Raw genomic sequence first — 21,983 nt, forward strand, 5'->3', positions numbered from 1 at the left:
AAGACGTTGGAAGGCGGTTAATCATCTTAAAGCTTCTGACCAACACTCTGCAGTCCCAAATATGTGCACATTCAAAGTGTAACAGCACGCTTCCAAATAGACAAGTCAAGCTCGTCAAATACAGAGCGAGTAACACGGTCTCGGTTTTCGACTGGTCTAGAAGATCTTGGACGCCCGAATTATGGTTTATATTGCTGAAATTTATACACTCTACAGTCGCCGAATTGCCGTTTTTATAAAACTCACGCACACACAACGCATGATTCGCTCCCAAGAAATCCTCCATAGCATCTACGAATAGCTGCGTTCAGGCAAAAAACAACATAAAGGTGAACTTTTTTTGAATAAATGGACGTGCATATTTAGTTGAGTTTAGTCCAAGGGCTCATAAGTAGATATTTCTTAGTAAAGAAAAGTTTTCGTCCTTCCCGTGTTAAGGTGGGATAGCAAATTGAATTTTGCTACCCACACTACTATATGTAGAGTTGATATTTTAATAGTGTACGTCGTATTTGATTTGCTTTTTTTTTGTTTTAAATACTGAAACTAACCATCAGTAACTTACACAATGTGTAATCAACGCTTCAAAAAAGTATTAAGGAAAAATAAAATGCTACATTAATAATTATTGGAATAGAGGTTGATGAAATAGCTACTTCTTTTCATTTTATAATCGAAAATTTCCTTGATTGGACCATCTTACTATTCAGAAAAATTGAAGCGTCCTTTTACTTTTGTTATGTGAAAGTTCTTTAAACGTCCGAAAACGATAAACGATAAAACAAAAAATTAATTAAGATAATGGGAAGTGAGTCTCTAAAGTAATTAATCTAATAAGCACGAAATGTTATCAGAAAGTCATTGCTTTATCATAAAAAGGGAAAAAAGTGTACAAAAAATTAATGTACGAAAAACTAAAACGGTAGTCATTAATAATATACGAGGTCTGGCTATTAAATAACGAGACTGCGCGCCTAGAGGGCGCCCTAGTAGGGTAGGGTTGAAAACGAGTAGTGCGTTGGGTATATAGATATTTTGTCTATGCACGTCCCAAAACACGTTTCCGTCACTTTTATAGTATTTGTACAGTAGCGGTTTGGAACGAAGTAATTTTTCTAGTGCCGAAAACCAGGAGCAACGTATCAATCTCAAAATTCTCGTTAAATTGAAAAAAACTCCCGACTGAGTGCTATAAATTGTTTCAAGAGGCCTATGGAAACAATTCTCTAGCTCGTGCGCGTGTTTTTGAGTAGAGTAAGCGCTTAAGTGAGGGCAGAGAGAGCACTGAAGATGACCAGCGCCCAGGTCGCCCTGTGACTGTTTCAACAGCAGAAACAGTGACCTAAATCAACCAAATTGTGCGCGGATCGTCGATTGAGCATCCGGATGACTGCCGAGGCTGTAAACGCTGATAAAGAAACGGTTACAAAAATTTTACACGAGGAATTACACATGACAGAAGTCTGAGCTTAGTCAACGGGTCTGCTATGATTTCTTTGAAAGGTTAGAATGAGATCTGCTTGATAGGGACCCGATTTGAGTCAATGGAAGCGGTAAAGCAAAAAACGGCAGAGCTCCTAAAGGCTCTCACCAAAGAAGACTTCCAGCATTGCTTCGATCGATGAAAAAAAAAAACGTATAAAAAAGCGAGGGGACCGTTCGAATGTAGAATAATTGTTATAATAAAACCCTTTTTCGTAACCAGTCTCAATGAATCTTCTTTTTTGAAGATTTGCAGTGGTTTGGAAGTGCAGCAGCATAGGTGTGATATAAAATCAACTTTGGTATTCGAGAATTTCATTGGGTTGGAAGATATAGATATATTTTCCATCGGCCATTTATTTGAAACATGTTAAAATAACATCTTGCTGTTAATTCACATATCTTTCTCCCTTTTTATGCAGTGACAACGTGGGGTCGTGAGTTTAAATGTGGTAGACAATAGCGTACAGAGGAACATGCAGGTGAAGCACCAAAAACTGCTACCACACACGAACAAGTATGTTCAAAAATCGACGTGTGAATATTATTCAAATAGTTGAAGATAGTGGTCTCTCATATTATTTGAAACATATTAACTGCCAAACTGAAAAATGAAAAAATTGTGTGATTAATGGTACCTCGAATGTTAACACGATGCATATACAAGCAAATCAAAGACTCGATTGAATCGAATCGTTAAATTCAAAATACATTTAAAATTGCTTTCTATGGATGTTGTTGGAAATATCTACAATAAATATTTTACTAAAGTTTGCATTATTGTAAGTGTTCGTTGACTGACAAGCGATGACGTTGTGTATTCGAATTTTCAAATTACCGTTTCAAGTATGGGATTTGTTAAGGTCATATGCTCAAATGCAAGATTCGCCAACTAGGCAGATGTGTCTATGATGCCCCTTTAGGAAATTTTCTCCTAATAAACCAATCGAGGCTAGTCTTCATTTGAGAATTAATCAGGTTATACTGATTGCTGATGCTAATTACATAAAAAAAATATTGCGTTACCATAGCAACGAACAATAACTTATTAGAAGTGTTAGTGTAAAGTTTGACGTCAAAAAAGTAAACCAAAATTACGCAATAAATTAAAAGAAAAAAAGATGTCCACCGAAATTGTGAAAATCGAAAAATTGAAGTATCGAGTCATCATCAAGTACCTGTATTTAAAAGGGTTAAGAGGTCGTAAGCAGATTTACGAAGATATGCTTATTACTACCCTTAGTGATCAATGTTCTTCGTATGCGATCGTGAAAAATTGAACTGCAAGCTTCGAAAGAAGTAAATTTTCCATTGAAGATGATGACCGATCGGGAAAGCCAGTTTCTGTATCAATCCCCGAAAATATTGATGCAGTTCATGACATGATTTTATGAAACCGTCGAATCGGGCTAAAACGGATATCTGAAGCACTGAATATTTCATACGAACGCGTTCATCATATAGTTCACGACAATTTGGACATGAGAAAAATTGCTTCAAAATGTTTGAAAACGATGTAGACTTCTTAAACGGAATTGTTACGATGGATGAGACTTAAGTACATTTCTACGATCCAGAAATAAAGCAACAATCGATGGAATGACGACACTCTGGTTCTCCAATACCTAAGAAGTTTCATGTCCAAACATCTGTTGGAAAAGTTCTTCCTTCAGTTTTTTGGGATTGCCATGGAGTAATCATGATTGATTTTTTGGATAAGGGTAGAACAATAACTGGAGATTACTATTCCACATTACTAACCACTCTACGGGAAAAAATTAAAGAGAAAAGACGCGGAAAGCTATCGAAAGGTGTTTTGTTTTTGCAGGACAACGGCCCTGCACACAAATCTCATATTGGCATTCCGAAATTTTGTGTTTTAGGGTTTGAATTACTAGAACACCCCCTTATTCACCAGATTTGTTAATTTCCTTCATTAAAGCATTTTCATGTTCGAATTATTTTTCCTACAAAGAGAGGAGACATTAAATGTGAACGTTGGTCATTTGCGTTGTGGGCGTAAAAGAATGACTCCGTAACTGAACTACAGTGGGTTTATAGGAGAAGCAGTAATCTTGGAAGTGTCTATTTTCAAATATCTGCGTATACTACTTACAACTATTGTCTCTGTTCACCATTCACCATCAATCTAGTATACCACCGTTATTTCTTAGTTTGTGTAAATTAAACGTTAATTATATTATAGTTGCTTCTTCATCAAAGTCACCTAAACGAAAACTATGTCTCGTGGTAGAAAATAAAACTTAAGGCCAAGTGAAACTCAGAGAACAACAAAAGATAGTTCGTTGGGGGATACCGTGTTTTTGTGGTAATTTCAGAACCATAATTTAGGTGAACCCACTTAAAACAAGAGCCTTTATTTTAAGGGAAATTCAGAAGTTTGAAATGCCAAGCCGATACAGGTTGGTTGAATAATTTCAATGCTCCACACGGAAAGAGGGAGAGAAAGTGTCTTGTGGTAGTACTGATACTGAAGTTTTCAAAACAACTTTTTTTAAATTATATAACCAGTGAATAGCGTATTACAGAGATCCTCTGTGCACATACTAGTGGAGATCAAACAATGCCACTGTTGATTTTCGGTCAAGTCACGTACCGATCACAAAAATGTACATGCTTTCAAAAGTTAGATTTTATGTTGTGTAATTTTTATACCTCAATTCTAATACCATGTGACTCATCTCTTAATGGAAAGTAATAAAATAAAATATTTATGTAAGAACAGAAGAGTGATGGTTTGTTTTACCATACACAATAAACAAAATTTGAAAGTCCGAACAAACTGATGATCCGTCCCGTCGCAATTTATTTGGATTTTTTATTGTCAACGATATGCAGCCGCCGTTACTCCAAAATAACATATATATAATATGTTATATTGAAATTAGATTTATTCATGTCAAAAAAGTAGTAGGTTTTTCCGTCAATAATTGTGTTTAAACGACATATATTATTTGCCAATGTCTAAAGTTACATAGTTATGTTACAATTAATTGTAATTAAGTAGATTACGGTGCTCGTGGATGGTACGCTTTCAAATCACAACCAAATGACCAAAGATGCAATTTGGAGTAATCTTTGGATCTTTTCAAAGAATTGAGTTTTATTAAAAAACTAAAAAACCAAAATTGGCCGACAAAATGCATAACTTGATGTTGGTGTAGACAATATGTTTCATCCTCATATACTAACGTTGGTACAATATTTATTTACACTGATAATTATGAGCGTGGAATAAAATTTTTTGAAACCAAAATGCAAGTGTTTCCAATAAGTCACGTTAATGTTGATTAGTACAATAATTGCTACAGTTGAAGGAAAGTTACTGGGCCATTCTGTGCAAGAGGCATTTTAACTCGGAAGAGGCACATTAGAATTGCGCTGTTTTTTTGGAGATATCATAGAATAATGTGTTCATAATAATCGGGAGGAGCTTAGAATGCAGATTACAGCACCGTGAAATAAACAATTGTGTATCCGCTATAAGCTTTTCTGTAATATACTTGGATACGGTCATATATAAGAAGGAAGACAATCTGAACAAGTTAATTTGGAGTAACGATGCACCCTGTATACATCTTATCTGTTGACTCATGCCGATGCCATTGTATGAATTCTTAAATTTTTATTCAAACATTTTTGACGTAAATTCAACAAAAATCAAAATATCAAAAAGTTACCTCACTTTACGTACACACTGTATATCATAACACAATGACCTGGGACATATACGCAGCAAGGTAAAAGTAATAAATTAATTTTAAACGGTTTGGAAACTTTTTCTTTCATTTCTATTTCTTAAAGTTTATGGTTATTATGCAAAGAATTGCTTATTAGATGGGTCTACAAATAAATGTCATAAAAATATACCCCAAAATATTGTTAGAATAATATTGAGTTTTATTTGTTATTCATACAGAACCAAACGATACAAAGCAAATTCTACCATGTTTCACATCGCAGGTAGTATTCTTTTATCAGATACGAGTGGAATTTTGACTTGAAAAAATAAAGTTTACAACCTGAAGGTAGTAAATTCAAAGTTGTTAAGACTGTAACAAAGTACCTAATTTTCTACATGGAAGTAAGCTGCAACCTCTCGTTCTGACATTTTACATGAATATGTATAATAAACATGAAATATTTTAGTAAAGAGTAAAAATCGAAAATAAAGCTATTCGACATCCGTCGCTTAGCTTACCGTTTTAAACATCTTCAACTCCCATAAACACTTTAAATCCTCAAAAGCAAAACTGAAAAACTATCCCACCCTCAATCACACACAACACTTCACTAATCACATCCTTTAATTCACAGAATATTCTCCAGGAAAACACAAAATGAACACTCTAAACTCGCGAGTACAGACGCGGCGTCTATAAACAATGACCTTCGTGGTAACGTGTACACGACGCGTACAATTTACCTCCAACTACTAACAACTCCGATGCCAGAGTAAGACTGAATACAGAACTAAAACCGAAAAACTGGCCGCTTCGATGCGATGAGCCGACAACAGTCACACGGAGTTCGGGTTGTTAGTTGGCGCTTTCTGGGGTGGGCCACAGTGGTGCCGATACGTGAGGGCATTATTTGGGTTAAGAGAAAAGCGCTGAAGGATAGAGGGTTGTACTTCGTAGATCGAATTTGAACGAGATTTTTTTGACCATAAAAAACCTTTTTTTGTTTGGCATAGTTATCACGAATTTATTTCAATAAATATTTACCGAGTAAATTGATATACAACGTAAACTGCTTCCAAAAATCATTTTATAAAAAATAGGATATGATACATACAATTATATACAATGGAGGTTTAAATCATTATACCCACAGATAGTTCCTTTGAAAAATATTGCCTAGATAGAGGTAGGATCTTGATGAAAATTTTTAAGGATTCGGCAACACATTCAAATCCAACTCGTACTTATAGTTGACATTCTTGGCATCTGTATATTCAGAATAAGATCTTGGTCAGTTTATTAAAACCCTCGCTACAGCGCTGCAAAATGATAGAGTAAAATATATTAAAATGGAACTCGATCCATGTGACTTACTACCATTTATTATGATTTTACAGAAGGTCTAGGAATATCATCAATCTATGATCAAATTATATTACCAGTCGTCCCATTCGTAAAGTAAAGGCTATATTAGATCAAGCCATATTAGAGTTCGTACCTCTTTCTGGTCGACCTCTCACTGGGGTTACCCTAGAAAACATTGCAACTGAAAAAACGGGAGACCGAATATCGTCGATTGACTTATGAGTCATCAAGAAGACTTTAGGGAGTGGTTCGGCAACCGCACAGATATTTGTTGAAGATCACCGGCCTAACCGCAGTTTTAGAGGAACTGTCTTCTATAAAAATTCAACGTTCACACAGTGTTGGAAAAGATGGTTCTTTTGAAAACTAGGTGAAAAAATGTGTAGGGAGTTCGATGAAATCGCGTCATCCAAAGATTGACTTCCTGATCATGGAAATATTCCTGCTTATACTTCTGCAAGAACATTGTTCTATTGGATTTAATATAATTTTATAATTGCATATACGAGGGTTGTCTAAAAAGCTAAACAAAGGAGCCAGAAAGTTATTTTTTAGTTTATAATATAAGAGAAGTTACATTGAAATAATATATTCTACTACACGAAAGAAAACTTGTATCAATTTCCGATATAACTGGTAGGAGAGGGTTTCGGTATACCCTATACCCAATAATCTAAGCTATTAGATTTTAAGTATAATAGAAATCATTCTATTTCATTATTCAATTTATTAAATGACGAACACGATGGTGTATCTTATTTAATTATTTTTAGAAACCTAGTATCTTTGGAAAATAATAGATTTATGAGCATCTGGGGCGCCTACAATCACATCATATTGGTAAATCATTATTTGATTTGATAATTTATTTACATATTCAACACGTTCTAGTTATAACAGTTGTTATTCAACCTTTTATTATTTGATATAAGTTATTTATTCGTGACATAATACACTGGTACCATACAATATTTTCAAATAATTTCCGTAAACATTTGCTTAGTGATATACATGTTTAATAGACATTATTGAATAGTGAAAGCTAGTTATCAAAAAATAATAATGAGCTGTTTTAAAGATTAAATTTCTTCCATTTACATTGCCGCAGCTGTATGTAACATCTTGATTGGATATTGCAACCTTGCAAAACACCCAACACTTTTTGGGACAAAAAACTTGATCCTTGTGGTAAATACCGAATGGAAACACGGACTGTGGAACAAGGCTTTATTAACTGATGATCTAACTATTATAGGTAAATTCGGCCATTTTGCATGTCTTCTCCGTATTTATTTTTTTTATATTTGCGAATTTATTCCCTCCAAGTTTAACATACTCAAAAATATACGAAAAGGCCATCTACACCAAACTCTCAATATAGAAGAGGTTGCCTTTATCTTATCCACTACAACTACACCGCCTTATAACATCTCCAGAATGAATTGAACAAAGCCGACATATTTTTATCTACTTTTGGATAACTAACTAACTAATGAACAATGCTTTGGGAAAATCCCAATACGGTCAAATGTCTTGTTTTGTATTGGAAAAAAATTGGAGCTTTCCTCTGTTTTTTATAAGAGTGTCAACTACTTTCGATGGCTGTTTTAGCAACTTTTCCGACAATAGAATTGATGTAAAGCAGTTATTTATCTGGCTTTTTCCCAACGTAACTTTCTAAGTTACTAATGTGAAACATTATGAAGTCAATCAATACACACAATTTAATTCCCTACCTTTCTAAAGCTTTCCAGCATTCGTCCGCTGTGCAATATTCGCTTACTTGATCGTTTCCCAAACTCTTCAAACGTTGTAGTAAATTAGAGTAAATTTATCTATTTTTCTCTAATTTTTGTCATTTATGTTATCAAATCGAACCACAAGAGAAATTTTTCCTCAACATCATCAATCGAAACATTTTGGAGCGATACTATCAACTTGCCACAATACTTTTGTCTTTAGGTATTACGCTTTTCTAACCTTACCATATGTAAAAGCACCAGAAAAGCATATTTGTCTGCTGTATCAGATGATCGACAGTCCTGTTTTCTTCCGTAATTAGGTCAAAAATTGTTACAAGTATATATTTTTGTATCGCGTAAGACCATCAATCATTTGTGTTGAAATTAAAACTGCCAATGTTTTTGTATTTCACGCAATTTGTTCAACACCAAGTAGACGGGTCATAAAATTACTGTGTGATGCAGGAGGATCAGCATGCTATGTCTTTCCCGATATAATAAGGATCACGATTATTCGAAATCGAAACTGGAAGCGTTGTGAGAAAATTCTGTTTCACGCTCTGATAATTCAAAATTGGTGTCATGTTCACTATCTTCGTTTGGTGCGTTACTTTGAAGATTTAACATATCTTCAGATAAAATATGTTTTAAAGAATGGATGTCTAATAAATAGAAACGAAATAAAAAAAGGATGACTTAAAGGGTTCACCAGCGTGGAAATAGAATTGGGAGAGAGGGAAAAAATGCTTTATTGTCAAAAAATTTTTATTACAAAATTTTAGGCAAGAGCTTGAAAATAATTGAAAAACACAAAAATAAGTAAATAAATAGACAAATAAAATAAAGTCTAAATATACAGTATACACATGGAAACTATAATGAATAACGATATTTCTTTTCTAAAAGTTCAAGTGAAAATTTTTATATGTAATATATATATTACATTTATACATTAGTAAGTTGGAATTTCTGGAACTTTTGGTAATTTTCATACTGAACACAGTGTTTACTGTGTTTCACTGTCTGACGCCCGCTTCGATAACCAAGTTGTCGTCTTCAGAGATTGAAAATAAACTGATAATGATAACCAAGTTATCGTCTTCAGAGACTAATGGTGAATAGTTTACATGTATACATTGTATAAATTGAACCAGATAATTAAATTGGATATACGTAAATCCTAAAATATGTGATGATTGGTATTAAAAATCAACATTAACATTTATCCACTGTGTAAAATGCTCAGAATCAAATATTCAAGTCGTGTACAGCATACAAGGAATTTTCCTCTATGGATTCAAATTTTTGCAAAACGCGGGAAAAGATGTTATGGATTTAATTCCAATTATATATGTATATAATGTTCTCTGCGTTCCTAAGTGGGTAGCTGTGTAATCTTTTAAAAAATATCTAACAGTTCTCTTTTGTACTTCGAAGATTAGGGCAAAATAAACTGTTGTAGAGGTTGATAAGTTTAGTTTCTTGGAAACTGATCTTATAGGAAGAAGGGCAGAAAAATGGTCCAAAGCCAGACCTAAGATTTTTAGAGATTCAACGAAGTCAATTAATTCATTTAATACAAAAAGCTGTGACGTATTTTTAAATGCTAAAACATTAGTTTTAGAAGAAGATTAGATGGTCCTATAAAGTGCCGGGACATCATAGTTGTTTAAAGAGAATTTGGTATCGTCCGCAAAGAGACATATTTTACCGCTGATGTCTAGTTTGGGTCCTCCACATTCTACTGGCTTGCAAGAAGACATTGTTGTATCAAACCATCAATTTTCAACAGTCAGATCGACACGAGAATTTTGTAATGAGAGTTTTACTTATGCTCCCGTCCACTTCCTTAATTTATATGCTGAAACGTCGGTACTGCAAAAGCTAATGAGTCCTCTTAATCTAGCGCGTATAGTCTGCTAACGGAAGCGACGAACCAAATCAAAAATAGTTTTAAGGTTCTCTAATTTTTAGAAAATGTGTGAGCAATGCTCATTAGTAATATTTCATCTTGTCGCCTAGTTCCAATTCTTGTTTGCTATACATACACATTGTTTAAATCTGAGCCTGACATTTGAGTTACAATATTGTTTTGTTTAGCTAGATAATTTCAAATTTATTTGTTTTCATTCTAACGATAATACATTGTAGTGACATTTTGAAAAACAATGTTCCCTTCAAGAAAAATTGTCATGAATTTGAGAATGAATTGTAGCAATTCTTGTAGCATGAAGAGATACATTAAACATACATGCAAGGTGATTGCTCGTAATTAATATGGATCTTTCCTATAACAAAATTTTTCAGCCCACCCCTTTTCGAAATATCACCCTAAAAAGGTAGTGACTAAAATTGAATTTTTATTTTTAATCTAATATAAGCCAAAAACTTGGAATACTATAATTTTCGTGCACTCGCAAAGAACCTACTACGGGTATTTTTTCAATATTCTTTTATGAATTGAAATTATAAGTTAATATCCTTGTTTTATTTAAAAAAAATTAATTTGTAAATTATTTCCCCAAAAAACAGTAGTTACTGAGAAAAAATAAATACCATAATTTATAATTTTCTTATTTTTTTTCTTATAAATTACAGAATTTCAAGCTTTACTGAAATGTTAGAAAAAAATAGAAATTCAATTTGAGTCACTACATTTTAAGGGTGATATCCCGGAAAGGGGTGGGCTAAGCAAATTTTGTTATAGGAAATACCCATCTTAATTTCATATGAGCAATCACCTCATTTTTGTCTCATGAATTTAGAAACACTCTGTATTCACAAAAATATACTGAACGAGACCATCAGCAAAAAACATTTTAAAAGAGTTCTGGCAAAATTTTATGCTACAGGTAATGTTGGTTCTACTTAAAAAAGTCGATGATTGTTGGATTGATGGAAAAAAAGAATTCTTCGTGATATGATTAGTAATTGAGAATCCGATTTCAAATACCAGATAAATTGCAAATATTCGGTTATAAATCATTTTTAGTTGCATCAGTATTTATACAGCAATCACTTAATTTGGAACAGGAACGTGTTTTCTGCAGTTACACTTAATATTTGAAGATATGTCTCTTTGTTCTTGGATATTTTTAATTTCCGTTAATCACTGTTCCAATCTTCACTTGTCTAAATTAAATGAGTTCGTCGGGATAAACCTTTGCACCAACTCTTTATTTCCATAAAAAATGGAATATCTTTAGGCAAAACCTAGAAACATAAAAGTTAACCAAAATTTCCATGTGAAATTGATGTTTATAAGGCTATGAGAATATAATTTTGAAAGATTCCGTTTAACCACTAGAAATCGTATAAATAGACGTGCATCATCTTGTTTATATTATTGCAACTAAACACAACATGTGTTGTGTTTAATCCAAGCAGTCGATACTTTTTTTGCTAATAATAACATTAATTTCATTCAGCAAATCGTCTTTCTTTTGTAAACAAATTAGAGTGACGTGAATTTGGGAGTAATATTGGTTTTAACAACTGCAATAGAGAATTATATGAATAATCTACTTCACGATACAACTTGTAAATGGTTCTCCCTGTTTAATGATTTTACAATTTGGTAAGACATTTTTCCCACACTTTATCAATAGTTTTACAAAACTAACAAATTTGTAGTACACACAGGAATTGTGTTCCAGTGAATTTATTGATAGCTAAAAATTTTAATATTCAGTTCACGTGTCGATTGTTTCCTGCCAAGTTTAACGCATCTATATAAAAATATTTTAATAATTACATCGCTTTTACATTCAATTACACACACAGCTAGAAAACATAATTAATTGTTAAATTATTTAAATAAATGTTCAATTTCAAACTACAAATAGTAGTTAGTTAATTTATTGCATGTATAATTAAACAACCTTGAAGAACGGAACTATTCTAACAACCCGGCAACATTTTTTTAAACAATACGGTATTGTTTATGTTATTTATTGCAACTAACGCTTATGTTTGTGTCATGAAAGTCATTGACACACCAAATAGTAAAAAATTGAAAAACACACCGAATGAGCTTGGAGATAATATACAGTTCAGTCATTAGTACTTTAGATTTACTATCCACCTAATTTTTTATATAATCTCTTATCCAATTCGTTTTGAAATTTAAAAAGAATGACTGCAAATATGACATTTTAAACATACGATGTGTGACAATTAAATAACTAGACTAGAGAAGTGAAATATTTTATTATAAAATCATACATTTTCTTCAATATATACCTCTCTTTTAACCTCAACATCGCTCAATGTGGAGCTTCCATAGTTTGTATCTCTTTCACGGCACTAACGGACTTGAATATTGTTCTTTCACGTAAATATTATCTTGGAAATAGAAACGAATCGCAGGGCGTAAAATCCGACTGAGGAAGAGTGGAGCTTCGAACTTAACCAGATATATATTGACAGACAATACAATCTTGCCGTACCCACGACTTATTTATCCACAATTTGGGTCGATCTTTCTGTATTATTTCACGGAGTAAAGGTAGTAAAGTTGATTGATAGTTTTACCTTCGAGGACCCAGTGAAGGTACACAATCCCTAAAAAAACGATAAACATTGCCTCACACTTTGATTTGTTGATTCGATCTTTTTTAGCTCTTGATGAAGACGTGCTCTGTCCTTGCATGGATTTCAGTAAATACAAAACTAGGATTTGTCACTTTCCAATAAGTTCGGTTAATTTTTATTAACATACCATACCAATAATTTTTTTGATGACGTATATTTTGTAGCCGAAAAAAAATGCTTTTGTTCAAATTTTTTATCGACTGACAATAAAGAAATCGAGATAATTTTAGCAGTGATGGAGTATTACTTACAAAATTAATATTTTTAAGATAACTGAATAATTTTGATAAGCCTTAATTAAATTGGAAAATACCCGTTAGGCTTTACACGATCAATTTTATGTATACCCTTTATCTTAGTCTAGCCCATCAAAACAATCTTAACTCTAGCGATCTATCAATTACGTAATCATGGAATTAATACTTCTCCAGTTTAGAGAGAAACCAGATCATTTCATTCCTATCGTTCCCTCTTTCCAACCAATTCTCTATTGCTTTGTTCGACCGTTACCACCAAATATCCCGTTACGGGATGATTTATGCGTAATAAAGGGGTTGCGCATTATGAAACAATTATTTATTAACCCTTTAAAAACGGAGTCAAATATTGAATTTTTAATTGATTTTTTCATTTTCAATTGAACTTATAGTACTAATCTTCAAAGAGAAATAGAAAAATATAAATATTTTTTGATAACTATCTCTTTTACTCATATAATCGTGCGCCATAACAACATCAAAACGTTACTTATCAAAAAATAATTCAAAAATTTGGTGTCAGATATTTGAAATTCTTATAACTCGCAAGCAAAAATGATTTTATGGGGCTTCCGTATCTCCATTAATGTTTTTGGTACATAGACAGTATACTAGAAAAATGTCATGTTTTGATTTATTCGTTTTCATTATCTTGTTTTCTGGTATACACAGTAATGTTAGGTTATATTTTACATTATGAGTTAATAGACTTATTTCTTTTACATGTTACGAACGAACAGTTCTTCATCTAAATAACAATTAGCGTTTGCAGATATATATCCTTAATGTATAGTTTATGTGAAAAACTATTGAGAAAACACTTGAGAAGTTGATGATCTTGCTCGCGATCTTGCATCTGAACAAATGGATTCCAAATACAGTACTCTGTGCCTGGAACCATATTGCAATAATGCATTTACAGCAACAATGATATAGTCAAGCATTTGCGTACATATCCATGAAATGAAATTTGAAACTGAATGCTATTCTATCCAGAAAATAAAAGGCTTCTTTAAATCAGTGTATCTTTTAAAATGCCGACTTTATATTTATTGCTACTTCAATCAAAAACCGACATATTCTTCTTAAAGAGGAAAAGTACCATCGTCACTAAATTCAAGAAGTCGTCAATTATTTCGATCGCCGAATACCATTTTGTAGAATTTATTTATGATTCACGTTATATTGAACAAAATATGTTTTCTGATGACGCTACATTTTGCATAAATGGTTTAGTCAATCGTCAAAATTGCAGATGACCGATCTGATCTGATCTAAAAACAAAAAAATTCCCCTCAGAAACAGACCTTGATGTCTCACCCAACAAAAAATTATCCAAAAAATTATAAAAATTCAGAAGATTCCAAAGGATTCAAATGTTAATTTGATTAAATGATTAAATGAAGAACCTATTAGGTGATAAGAGAACCTATAAACATAAAACAAAATATCTAAAATCTACAGAACTAAAGAGTTCTATACTTTTCATATATCTAGTATTAAAGAACCTGTTTCCTTAAATTAAAATTAAGACATATGATTAATTTTACTTACTTCAAAACGATACAATATAATTCAAGAATTTTTACAATTAACGATATCCAACATAAATCCGTGCTTTTACTAAACCGCGGACACCGCCGTAGAGATAAGAGAAGGCAGGCTTCAGAAAATTGATTTAATGTACTTTCATAAAGAACAATGTATTGCGTGGTCATATTTATATCAAGATGCTCCAATAATATGTGATAATTAAAGGAGACTGAAGAGGAAGAAAATTTTGAAATTGGTTTTGGAAACTATGTATATATATTAAACATTTAATTAGAAATGTCAAATTATTCACAAAATCGTTACCTTAAACAATCTACAGCAATTCCAGAAACCTTCCTCATCCGAATATCTCCGCCTTTCATCTTTAACCAACCCAATATGGATCGTCTCGTGCGAGTCGGGCGAACCGATTCATTGAACAAATCTATGTAATGAGTTTGCTTCTCAGTAGCAGAATAATACAGTGAAAATCTAGGAACGATACAGCCCCTGGATTATGAGTTGGTTTCATTGGGGTATCGTCAGTAGCGGACTTGAAGTAAGGGTTTGCGCCACTGATTAATTTAAATAATTTATGTTTTCGAAATTGATTCAATCACTTTTATAATTATTTAATTTTTTAATATATTACATAGTCATAATTTAATAAGATATAGAAGAGCAAATATTTAACTAGGGTAAACAAATAATAAGAAGAATATCGACAGACATAATTAGAAAAATAATACTATTGCCAAGAGGTTCTCATCCTTCTATGTCTTTATTTCTACAGAGAACAATTTGGGTGTTCTGAAAATTGTAGATTCTATTAAAAATTCTGGATTAGAAATCTTATGCATTGTACCAGTAGACACAGGTACGGGACTTCAAAAACCTGTATATGAAGTCAACGATACTATACAACAAATCAAAGCACAGTAGCAATCCGCGCTTTGACATCAAAATAACGATACTTTTCCTTTTCCTATTCTTGTATAAATCTGTGGATCCAATGGATTCGTGTTGCTTTGCGAGATATCCAGGCCCATTCGTTAGCCCAACTAGTAGGCATGTGCGTAAGTTTGATGGTTTTATTTTCGAACAGAAAAGGCGTTATTCTTTTGCTTGTTGTCGTATTTCATCGTTGGAAAATCTTATTTCGCAGGTATTTTTCCAACTTTAGCAACAGAAGATAAGTCGAAATGGTAAATTTGATGCATAAGATTGCAATACTTTAGACATAGTCAAATGTGGTTGAGTTTGCTTGTTACATCCATAAGGAATCCTGCTAAACTCTCAACACTCTTGTGATCACACGGGCATCTATTTTGACACAGCTTTCTCATCATAGATTAAAATGAAGGAAAGATAAAACTAATAGAACATTGACAACAGAATGCATTTCGTATCGTCCAACTTCGATAACAATATTAACAAAGTATTAAGACCAATAACACATTTTATCATTCACGAATTGTGAAGAAAATTCTTTATAAAGATTTCCATGAAAAAGAAATTACTATAAATTATAAAAAGTTATGAGTATGTTATTCATAATATTTGCAACACTTATTAACATAACCTTATTAAGACTGCCTCCTATTAGTGTATGTTTAATCCGATAGGAATGATTTGACGTACACTTGACAACGATATATTGAAAAATTGTGGTGAACAAGTAATAAAAAAAATGAATATTCTATTTCACCACCCGTAACGTAAATAATAATTAATCATGGCGATTTCAGTTCCAAAGAGTCCTACTTTTCAGATTAATATGTTGTAATTTTTTTAATATATAGTAGAGATGTAAATAATCAATTATATTGTGGAAAAGAAATTATACGAACGAAACTAATGCTTAAATATTGGTAAATAAATATTTGGGAGGTGGATTTAAAGCTACTAAGTCATAATTTACAGTTGCTTTACTCATAGGATTTAATGTCAAATAAAACGTGGCGAATTATTTAAATTCCATATTTCCTTCCTAACGAAGATTGTGGCAAAAAAACATTTGAAATGTAATTCAAGCCACTTATCTTATAAAAACTCTAAATCATTTAATATCTTTACGAACAAAACTTGTAGTGGACATTTTTTTAATTTGCAGTCATTTTTGAAAAGATTTATTGATACATTTTCATAATTCCAATAAGAAAATTCTATTATAACATTATTTGTACATAACGTTGATATAACGCAGTTATTTTAACAATGGGATGCCACTGAAGACGGCACAATTCTTTTTTCTTTCAATGAATGCTTTGCTTTTTCAATAGAAAGACTAAAGACTATACAGGGTGTCCCATGACGAGTTAAACTATCTGTATATGGCAAAATACTTATAGTAAAATCATGCAATTTCTAAGTTTGGGTTTTCGGATACGATTTTTAGCTAAAATATTTTCAAAGATGCCCGACTCTTTATATTAATACATTTTAGTATATTTTTGTCTGAAAACTTTTTTCGGAAAATGCATACTTTTGAGTTATAAAGTTTTTTGTAAAAAATTTGACCGTTGCAGATCCTTATAAATTATTTTTTTATTTTATTTTGACCCGTTGATACAAGCACTAAGAAATAAAAAAATAAATTTGCTTTTAATACATGGTAAATATGGCAAAGTTGTTACAAGAGCATGTGCTTTCTTTGCAGTAAGATATCCAGATAGAACCACAATCGAAATCGCACATTATTAAAAGAATACTTAACAATTTGAAGCTATTCGGTTCATTTTAAGCAAAAACTAATAGAATTGAAGCATTTGTGACAATAATAACAAACTTTTATGGAAAATTAAAAGCCAAACGAAAATAATCTGATGTTTTATAGTAAATGTTCACAATTGCTCCCTTAAACTCCAATGCAATTTTTAACCCTTCTCAGTACGCCTTCATTCATCGCACACATCATCTCAGAAAGGAAATTGAAGGAATTTCGAATTCTTAGCTCACAATCTTCTCTAGTTGTTAAGGCTTGTGAGTAAACCTCTTGTTTTATATGACCCCATATAAAAAAATCTAAAAGCGTCATATCGGAAGAACGAGGGGACCACCGAAAAGGACCATTATTTGCTAACCACCTGCCTTCAAATTGAATTCTGAGCAGGAGTAGCGTCATAAATAAAAAAAAATTTGTTCAATTCTTCTGGTGGCAAGCGATCTAAATAATTGTGTTTTAAATTTCTTAAAATATGAAGATATCTTTCACTTAAAAATAAAAACAAAAAATACCAAAACAGTGTTTCTACATTATTAATTAAGAATAAATTAATTGTTTGTGTTTTCTAACCATTCAAATTCCCATCGTGAAAATGAAGTGTTATTATTTGATTATTTCTAATAGCACAAAAGACATTGAACTGCCACGCCACCGATCTTGAAAAGCATGTTCTTTGGTTAAATGAAGATTATCTTGACTCCAATAATGGGAATTGTGTCTATTTTTCGTGAATTTCGATTCGTCACATCAAATTATGTTTTTTAAAAAATCTTCGTCTACCTGGCATTTTATTATTAAAAATTCAGCAAACTCTACTCGTTCAATAGAATCGGTTGGTTTTAAATTTTAACACAAATTGAGATGCATTTTATGTTTTCGTAAAATACGGTGAATCGACAATTTGCTTATTCCAAGATCTCTTACTGCAACACGCATTGATGCTTCTGGATAAGCAGTAAAATAAGCAACAACATCAATTTCGGCATTATTATTGTCAATAATTGGTTTAATTCGATCAACTTTTGCTTCAAATGAATCGTATAGTTTAAAATTGTCGAGGATTCTTTGTCACATTAGAAATATCAACAATTTACTAATGACAGTTAAATAAGTGTCATTTATTACAAAGCCTACAAAAAGTATACATACAAAATTAAAACTCAAAAAATACAATAATAATTTGAAACCGCAAATATCTCGGAAACGACTAAAAGTTGGAAAAGGATTAGTAGATACAATTTGATTGGATTTTTTTTAAGACTTTGACAAGATAAAGAAAAATACTTTTCTATTTCTAATTACTTGTAACAACGGGTCAAAATAAAATTTAGACCACAACTGCATCTCTAAAAATTTACAGAACACATTTAATATCTGGATAACGGTAAGGTTTAGGTATAGGAAAGTATATATAAATTCGCCTTATTTTTTACCCCCGAATGCATTAAAATGAAAAAACCGGGTGGTTCTATTTAAAAAAATAAAGAAATTTGATATTTATGTTAAACTTTGAGCACTTTTTGTTCACACCCTATATATAAAATGACAAATTTGTCAATATAGATTGAAATCCGAATAGAAACCATTTTCATATCTTTGAGGGTATTCTCATAAACAATAATTTATAAGGGTCTGCAACGGTCCAATTTTTTACAAAAAGTATGCATTTTTTGAAAAAAGTTTTTAAACAAAAGTTACAGTTGTCTTCTGTAGAACTGGAAGTCGGCCATCTTTGAAAATATTTTAGTTAAAAAGTTCGTATCCGAAATCCCAAACGTAGAAATTTTCATGATTTTCCTATAAGTATTTTGTTATATACAGATAGTTTTAACTCGTCGTGGGGACACCCCCGTATACCATTCAATATTTTATATTTTGTATAAATAATTTTGAGTTGTTTATAAAAAATAGCTACATATATATTAAAATTCGATAATCTTTTAATGTTGTTTAATTTCCAGTAATTAACTAAATGTATGTATACGGAGCTTCTATGATTGCAATATCGTTTTACAATCTCAATTATATTGTAATGTTCAAACTTTATTGTTAATTATACGTCTAACGTAATTATGTTTTGTATTAAGACATAAAAAATAAGAGTTAATAAACTTTACGTATACAATTCATTACCTGTACATGTTAATATGTTTAATTTCTATACCATAACCAGACACATTTTCTTGAGTACTTAACTGATCGTTTTAATAGTTCATATATTTAATGTATGAAATGGTAATTAAGTAAAACGTTCAGATGCTAATATTTTCACTCCTATTATAAATGTTAATTGAAAATGAAATATAAAATTTACATCTGAACGATCTGAAAAATAGGAGATGTGAAAATTTGATATTCTCTTCTCTCAACTCGAAAGGTATCAGTGCTTCTGTGAACAGGTATCTGCCATTTGCCTTCTGATTTTGAGTTCGCTCAATTGAGGTCTCAACATTCGAAATAACTGGAAAATTCCCGATAAGATGTTTTCGCATAAATGTTTATATACGAGGATGTATTGATATCTAGTTATCCCATACCAGTTTCTTGCATAAACAAAATATTGCGTTACTATAGCAACTAACAATAACTCATTAGAAGTTTCAGTGTAAAGTTTGACGTCAAAAAAGTAAACCAGAGCTACGCCCCCCGATATTGTGAAAATCGAAAAATTTCGAGCCATGATCAAGTACCTGTATTTGAAACGGGTGAGAGGTATGCAGATTTACGAAGATACGCATAATAACCTTGGTAATTAATGTCCTTCTTATGAGACCGTGAAAAATTGGACACCAAGCTTCAAAAGAGGTAAATTTTCCATTGAAGATGATAACCGATAGGGAAGGCCCGTGTCAGTCTCCGAAAATATCGATGCAGTTCATGACATGATTTTATCAAACCGTCGAATTGGGCTGAAACGCTATCATCATATAGTTCACGTCAATTTGGACATGAGAAAAATTACTGCAAAAAGGATCCCCAAATGTTTGAATGTTGACCAAAAGCGTGCAAAGGTAGAAGCATCGCATTCGATTTGTGCTCGATTTGAAAACGATGTAGACTTCTTAAACCGAATTGTTACTATGGATGAGAAACGAAACAACAATCGATGGAATGGCGACACTCTGGTTCGCCAAAACTTGCTGGAAAAGGGTAGAACAATAACTGGAGATTACTATTCGACATTACTGACCACTCTACGGGAAAAAATTAAAGAGAAGAGACGCAGAAAGCTATCCAAATGTTTTGTTTTTGCAGGACAATACCCCTGCACACAAATCTCATGTTTCCATGCAAAAAATTCGTGATTTATGGTTTGAATTACTAGAACACCCGTCTTATTCACCAGATTTGGTTCCGTCCGGCTATCATCTCTTTCCTCAACTGAACAAAAGTTTAAAAGGTCGTAAATTTTCTTACAACGAGGAGGTAATAAAAGCTGTCGAGGTCTGGTTTGCAGAGCAAGAAGAAATATTTTTTTTGGAAGGTCTAGGGACGTTGTAGGTTCGCTGTAATAAATGTATCCAATTAGGATGAGAATATGTGGAGTAATAAAATATTTTAACATTGAATTTTTCACCGTTTGGCAACCATAAACAAAATGTAGATCCACTTCAACATACCAAATAACAAATAGTGATCAAAACAGAGACATTATCGGGGCGAATCGGTGCCAAGGGAAGCCAAGGTGGGTTTGTAAGCCAATTAAGTTTTAACGAGCATTTTATGGTAGATTATTATTATTGATTTCTTATTCAGACTATTTACCGGATTCAGTACCGAGTGGCTATTTCTTGTTTCCAACTCTGATAAAATAGTTCGGCAAAAATAGGTTTAACTCCAACGATAGTATCCTCTAATAAAGAAATACCTATTTTGACGACCTCTACAAATCTCATTTTTTGGAAGGGATGGCGAAATTGAGAAACATGTTATGATTTTTTATATAAAATCCATGATTCATTAAGGTAGTTGAAAACTTACTGATCCTCCTACGAATCTAACATCAGGACAAAAGATTTCCAAAGACGGAACATACAAACATACAAAAGTATATTGTCCAATTAATTTTTTGCAAATGCCACACCTACAAAATTGCTTGTACTGGGTAAGCAACTGAGAACGGCCATTGGTCATAACATAACAACAGTGGCTCAGAGAAAAACACGTAGAATTTATTTGGAGAATTTTAGGTCCATCACTAAAGGACGTATTTTTAAATACAAAATTAAAACTATTCTCAATTCTCAAAATTCTTCCAATTGAGTAGTAATTCGTTATTATAATCGAATTCGTTAACAAATTTTATTTTACAAGGTTTGGTCTATATTTTCAAATAAGAGGTTAGGGAGTGTTATGAAAAATGCCTGTAATTCCGGTTATGATTTTTATTAACTTGATGTTGTTTGAAAGAACTTTATTCCATATATTTTGTGGCGAGAAAAATACCCCTGTATTAGAAAGAACACAATCTATATAGAATATGTTTCAAATTTGAAGACGCCACGTTGTTTAGTATTTGTTTGGCAGCCATCAATAGTGAACGTCTGTGAATTAGTAAACATGAAAAAATTGGTCATCGTTA

At 32.1% G+C, this 21,983-nt stretch overlaps 1 protein-coding gene across 3 annotated transcripts in view; it reads right to left on the reverse strand.

Moving 5' to 3' along the window:
* The window catches only part of LOC130900196 (protein groucho), a 396,521-nt gene that overhangs the window by 187,715 nt on the left and 186,823 nt on the right, over positions 1-21,983 (reverse strand). The window contains exon 1 of one of the 3 annotated variants that reach the window (XM_057810646.1): positions 5,705-5,992. The exons of the other annotated variants lie outside the window; for them this stretch is intronic. Within the exon in view, the coding sequence (XP_057666629.1) occupies positions 5,705-5,716 (12 nt within the window). The 5' untranslated portion in view covers positions 5,717-5,992. Of the gene's footprint in view, positions 1-5,704; positions 5,993-21,983 lie in introns of those variants that run through there. 3 annotated transcript variants of the gene reach the window in all.

The sequence above is a fragment of the Diorhabda carinulata genome, chromosome 12 (assembly GCF_026250575.1).
Source record: "Diorhabda carinulata isolate Delta chromosome 12, icDioCari1.1, whole genome shotgun sequence".
NCBI classification, from domain to species: Eukaryota; Metazoa; Arthropoda; class Insecta; order Coleoptera; family Chrysomelidae; genus Diorhabda; species Diorhabda carinulata.